Source organism: Sinocyclocheilus anshuiensis, unplaced genomic scaffold (genome assembly GCF_001515605.1).
Source record: "Sinocyclocheilus anshuiensis isolate Anshui unplaced genomic scaffold, SAMN03320099.WGS_v1.1 scaffold2245, whole genome shotgun sequence".
NCBI classification, from domain to species: domain Eukaryota; kingdom Metazoa; phylum Chordata; class Actinopteri; order Cypriniformes; family Cyprinidae; genus Sinocyclocheilus; species Sinocyclocheilus anshuiensis.
This window is the reverse complement of record NW_015551121.1, coordinates 79101-85567: the sequence shown is the minus strand read 5'-3', so window position 1 is coordinate 85567 and position 6467 is coordinate 79101. Positions and strand designations below refer to the sequence as shown.

At 35.8% G+C, this 6467-nt stretch overlaps 1 protein-coding gene across 2 annotated transcripts; it reads left to right on the top strand.

Annotated features, from left to right (window-relative positions):
- The first annotated feature begins 166 nt into the window (after positions 1 to 166).
- On the top strand, positions 167 to 5533 carry LOC107663077 (interferon regulatory factor 8-like). Of its 2 annotated transcripts, XM_016453228.1 has the most exons (8): positions 167 to 454; positions 1084 to 1267; positions 1485 to 1573; positions 2366 to 2474; positions 2800 to 2841; positions 3600 to 3986; positions 4267 to 4382; positions 4741 to 5533. In XM_016453228.1, exons 1-8 carry the CDS (start codon positions 287 to 289, stop codon positions 4930 to 4932), a joined length of 1287 nt encoding a protein of 428 aa, XP_016308714.1. In that variant the 5' UTR covers positions 167 to 286; the 3' UTR covers positions 4933 to 5533. The 2 variants fall into 2 exon arrangements, with proteins under 2 accessions (XP_016308714.1, XP_016308715.1); XM_016453229.1 differs by lacking the exons at positions 1485 to 1573; positions 2366 to 2474.
- Positions 5534 to 6467: the final 934 nt, after the last annotated feature.

Below are 6467 nucleotides of genomic sequence, written 5' to 3'. Positions count from 1 at the left end.
CTTTCCCTTCAGATCACTTTACACACCTCCAGAGCTGGATAGAGATTTCTTGTAAATGCCTCCGCTTCGTATAATTGTATTTACATATTCATACGTCACCAGCCCTAAGGCATACTGATTGGACGCCTCGGTGTTGTGCTGGCCAATCCTTTGTCATGACATTCTCTGTTCCTCACTTGAGCGGGTGTCTTTTATAAATAAAGCGGCGTGGATGGTTGTGAATGTAAATTACATATTCCTCATCAGCCCGCCGTAACGACTTTAGAGTTAAGTAAGAGTGTAAAAGATGAATCCGGGTGGTCGCAGACTAAAACAGTGGCTTATAGAACAGATCGACAGTAACATCTATAATGGACTGCTATGGGAGGATGAGAACCGCACCATGTTCAGAATCCCCTGGAAACATGCAGGAAAACAAGACTACAACCAGGAGGTGGATGCGTCCATCTTCAAAGTAAGCATTCTTTTATTATAAATTATCATTTAGTCTATATAAAGTGCTGCTGCTGTTACTATTAACTTACTATTATTATTACTACTACTAATATGTTTGTTGTTGTCGCTGTTTGATAAAAGTATGTAGATTTTGTAATATGTAGATGATAAGATTCTGGTTATTTAGATCATTTATTTAGACAATGGCAAATGATACGCAAAATTTGACACAAACATAACATCTAAATGTGCAATGCTTTATTTTAAATTATGTTCAAATGAACTAATGGACAGTTACCTCTGTTGAGATTTTGCCACAGTTTGACATTGCTGGCTTTCACCCTCATGCAAACTTATTTTTACAGTAATTATCCAGTAATTAGTCATTGCTAATAGAAGTTATAATTTCTAACTAAAACATAACTAAAGTAAAAATTATTATAATTATAGTATAATTTATTGCTAAATTCATTTTTTAACTAAATTATATTTTATATTGTTACATTAATGATGTCCTGCAACTGTTTGTCTGTTCTAAAATACAATGAAATGTCCACTGTATTCAGCCCCTCAGTTACTTTACAAGTAAATGTTTTGAAAGCAATTCAGATGTTGTGGTGATATCTGACTAAGCATTTGTTTTCACAGGCGTGGGCGATATTTAAAGGGAAGTTTAAGGAGGGGGATAAAGCTGAACCAGCGACATGGAAGACCAGATTGCGCTGTGCACTCAACAAGAGCCCAGATTTTGAGGAAGTTACTGACCGATCCCAGCTTGACATCTCTGAGCCTTACAAAGTGTACCGGATTGTGCCAGAGGAAGAACAGAAGTGTACGTGTTTGCTTTGTTTTTTTACTTTTCCAAGAAACATTAGAAATAGCACAGAGACAAATTCTTATGCAGATATGCATTAATAGAAGTTCAGGGACTCTACAAAATGCCCATTTAATTTTTAACTAAATATTATGTAATATTATGTACATTATGTCATATTATGTAATGTCTTTACAAATTAAGTTAATTAGTGGCTGTATATTTTATTTTGTAGTGGGTAAAGTCACAGTCTCTGCCCTTTCTGGCTGCAGCACTGATACTGAAAAGGGCTGCTCACCAAACCTGGATGAACTTCTTAAAGAGGTATTGCCATTTATCCACCTGTTAAAGGGTTAGTTCACCCAAAAATGAAAATCCTGTCACCCTCATGTTGTTCCAAACACGTAAGACCTTCGTTTATCTTTGGAACACAAATTAAGATATTTTTGATGGAATCTGAGAGCTCTCTGACACTCCATAGACAGCAAGGATATTACCATGATCAACACACAAAAACGTAGCAAGGACATCGGTAAAATAGTCCATGTGACATCAGGGGTTCAACCGTAATTTTACGAAGCTACGAGAATACTTTTTGTGTGCAAAGAAAACAATAATAACATAGCTTATTAAGCAATTTATTAATACTCCCCGAGTTACTGTCTTCCACCCTTTTGGAGAGTACCCCAGAACGTTATCAATGTAATCAGTGTTGTTTACGTTCAGCATGTGCGCGCTTTCTACTGAACGTAAACAACGCTGATTACGTTGATTACGTTCTGGGGTACTCTCCAAAATGGTGAAAGACGGTAACTCGGGGAGAAGAATTGCTGAATAAATTATGTTATTATTGTTTTCTTTGCACACAAAAAGTATTATCGTAGCTTCGTAAAATTAAAATTAAAAATTTTAATTAAAAAAAGGACTTACGGGTTTGGAACGACACGAGGGTAATTAATTACAGAATTTTCATTTTTGGGTGAACTATCCCTTTAACTGCTCAGTTTTCCCTCAGAATGGTGAATGATGAAGGTATTGAGGGGAATGAAGATTTAGTGTGGATTGTGGCAATAATTGACTCATGGCTTATTATTTCTACATAATCTGTATGTGCAGTCTCCAAATGATGAATACATGGGCATCCTGAAGCGTAGTCATTCTCCCCTTGATGAAGGCAGTAACATGCCTTCAGTGCAGGAATGGTGGCAGCAGGGATCTCACAATGGTACAACTGTTTGTGATTTTTAATATTTTAAGAATATTTAAGAAAATAAAAGTAATTTTAACACAAGTACTTTTTTGGTTTCTTAAACGTGTGCATGAAAACTGTTTTCAAAATATTACATGGAAAATGTAAAAATAATTTGGCTGCAAATTTATGTGCTACACGGCCAGTGTGAGATTGACTAACTTCCGTCAGAGTTGCTGACTTAGTGTTTTGTGTTGCACCCTTTCTTTTTCTTTCTTTCTTTCTTGTTGTAGTGGTAGGTACTGATATTTTGTAAATTACATTTTGTGTTCATGTTTATGTGTTTTATGAATATTCACAGCTGCTGTTGTTCATCAAGATCCTGCGGGTACATTCAATGCTGGTATGCCATTTCTGTTGTATGTGAGTTGTAGATTCTGTTGTGTTGTGAATTTATTTATTTTATATAAACTCATATTAGAACATTTGTTCAGGACTTTTTGTTTTCTGTTTTTAATCGCATCTCATAGTCTCCGTACCCAAAGAGCCCATGGCAGAATTACTTTTGCATGTTTAGATTAGATTAGATTCAACATTATTGTCATTGTGCAGAGTACAGAGACAAGCGCAGAGACAATTAAATGCAGTTAGCATCTAACCAGAAGTGCAAATAAAAAAGTATATAAATAAATATAAAATATGTGTATATACATTAAGCTTTATGACATATAGTGGTACATGGTATCAGGTAGAAGGGCAGAGACCAGCTCAATGCAAATGACTGTAAATGATGTGATTAATGAATAATATCAAGAGACCAGCTCAATGCAAATGACTGTAAATGATGTGATTAATGAATAATATCAAGAGACCAGCTCAATGCAAATGACTGTAAATGATGTGATTAATGAATAATATCAAGAGACCAGCTCAATGCATTGATATTATTCATTAATCACATCATTTACAGTCATTTGCATTGAGCTGGTCTCTTGATATTATTCATTAATCACATCATTTACAGTCATTTGCATTGAGCTGGTCTATATATATAGTTGACTGGAAAAGTCATGGAACACCCTGGAACCCTGTTTTACATCATCAATTGTTTCACTTTTGCATGAATGGTACAGTTAAGCACACATTTCTCCCTGTCTCCAGCATTCTCTCAGATGATGATTTGTTTCTACTATGGAGGTCGGCTGGTGGGCAGCACGGTTACCACTCATCCAGAGGGCTGCCGTATCTCCCCCTGCCAGCCCCCTCTGGCTAGCGGCTTCTTGTATGGACCAGACAGCCTTCAGAATATCCGCTTCCCATCTGCTGATCTCATTGAGAACGAGCGTCAGCGTCACATCACCCTTAAACTTTTTAGTCATTTGGAGCGTGGCATACTGCTGCGTGCTAACAGAGAGGGCATTTTTATCAAGCGTCTGTGCCAGAGCAGAGTGTTCTGGAGTGGCCAGGACCCTCAGTATAACCCCAACCCCTGTAAACTGGAGCGAGATGCTGTGGTGAAGATCTTTGACACTGCCAGGTTCCTGCAAGGTAAACAAACATCTTCCCAGATATATTATAACTCCAGAATTATTTTTGTGAAAGTCTGTTTCAGTACAAGACTGCTGAAATACAGTTCACAATTGCATTTTACTAATAAAATCGAGTGTGTCAGTATATAAGGTACTTAAAGGTCATTAATAACATTATCAGTATCAGTTTATTTATTTAACTATTTTTGAAATGCAATTGACCTGATTCATTAGTTATGTACTAATTGGATCAATGGGTAAGATTTATATCACAAATCACTTTTTTTTTTTTCCTTCAGTGCTGCAGTTATTTCAGGAGGGTCATTATCAGTCTCTGGAGCCCACTGTCACACTCTGTTTTGGGGAAGAGTTTAATGATTTCAGCACTGTCAAGAGCAAATTAATCATTGTGCAGGTAATTATTATAAATTACATTATATTCATAATAGATTGTTAGTTGTATAAATTGACATTTAATGTAGTATGAATGAACATGAATAAACCATGGTAGATTTCTAAAAGCACATTAACCTAGATTAATTAATGCTGTAAATAGATTTTCACACTAATGCATTAACCAATTTAATCTTGTTGTAAACATTGAAAATGGAGACTTTCTTAATATTAATTACATTTGTTAGTTTACTCATAGACAATAAAAGTCGCTTTTTTTGCTGCAGATTCTTTTCATATTTTTTTCTGTTTATCTTCTTAATAACCTGAATTGAAGATATTATGAAACATAGCAATAACCTAATTCTTTGTCCAAACAGATCACAGCATTGAACTGCCAGCAGTTGGTGGATGCAGTGACCGCCCGGCGATCCCAGTACAGCAGCGGGAATCTGGAAATCTCAGATGACATGGCCGGTGATCAGATGGCTCGAATATATCAGGATCTATGCAGCTACCCAGTTCCCCAACGAGCTTCCTGTTTCAGGGACAACCTGCCGATTCCAGTCTGAGGCAGATATCCGAGCCAGCTATGTCTCAAAGAATGAGTTAGTTCATATGTTGACCCAAAGTGATGCCTTTACAATTTTATTACATAAAAAATGATTGACTTTTAGGTGTGCCGTCTGTCTGTATAGCATCCTGTTCTCTCAGGGCAGAAAATAGTATCCGACAGAAGGTTTGCAATGTTCTCAGGGATGATGTACTCATTTGTTAGAGGAAATTAAATTTCTTTGTCTTTGTGTATATTTTAGTGTTTCCAGAATGTTTTTTTTTTTTGGCCAAAACATTGAACTTTATCTGTTATTTTTTTTACTATTCACTGTCAAGTTGATAGGTTTTACTATCCTTATTTTGATATTCTTTATTTTCATAACTTTTAAGAAATGCAATTCTGAGTTGGGTGGAGACTAAATATCAAATGAGAAATCTATGAATAATTAAAGAAATTTAAAATAAGCAGGTTGTCTGGCTATTGATTTTTATGTTCTGAGACCAACCATATGGGCCATTCTACAGAACTGGTCAAAACTGCTGTCCCTTATCCAAAAACACATTTAAAAAGCATTTAAGTATTTAAATCTTAGATGTTTACTAAGATCCGTCTATTATCTATTAGTAAGCTTAATATATATAAAATCATAATTTATTGGGATCTTTCAATTGTGCCCCTAAATTTCAACTAAGGAAAATTATATTGAAATAATTGTTGTATTTCTTTCCATTGTTATTTTTAAATGTATCTTATTTATTCTTTTAAAATGTGAAGTAAAACAGAATCTCTTGGATTACAATTTGCAACTAGACGGATGTCATATTTATAAATCATATTTCCCATGTTACAAAAACAGCATTCTTCCATCTCAGAAACATTGCCAAGCTACGAAACATGTTACCTGTTTCTGATGCAGAAAAGCTAGTTCATGCATAGGCTGGACTATTGTAATGCACTGCTAGGTGGTTGTCCTGCATCTTCAATAAACAAGCTACAGGTAGTCCTAAATACAGCGGCTAGTGTCCTTACCAGGTGAAGAAAATATGATCATATTACCTCAATTTTACAGTCTCTGCACTGGCTACCTATTAATTTCCGTATCAGTTACAAAATATTATTACTTACCTATAAGGCCCTTAATGGGTTAGCTCCTGTGTACTTAACTAGTCTTCTACCACGCTACAATCTATCATGCTCCCTAAGGTCGCAAAACTCTGGACTTTTGGTAGAACCAAGGATAGCAAAGTCCACTAAAGGAGGTAGAGCTTTTTCGCATTTGGCTCCCAAACTCTGGAATAGCCTTCCTGATAACGTTCGGGGTTCAGACACTCTCTCTCTGTTTAAATCTAGATTAAAGACACATCTCTTTGGCCAAGCATTCAAATAAAGCATCTCATAATCTTGTACTACTGTTATATCTCATCAAATGCACATTATTATTCCTTAGCTTGGGTTGAACAAATAATTTTTGCTTGGTTGGAACAGCAGCTACGCTAATTATGTCTCTATTTGTTTCTCTGTTTTTGCCACGGGATTGACATCCCGTGGTAA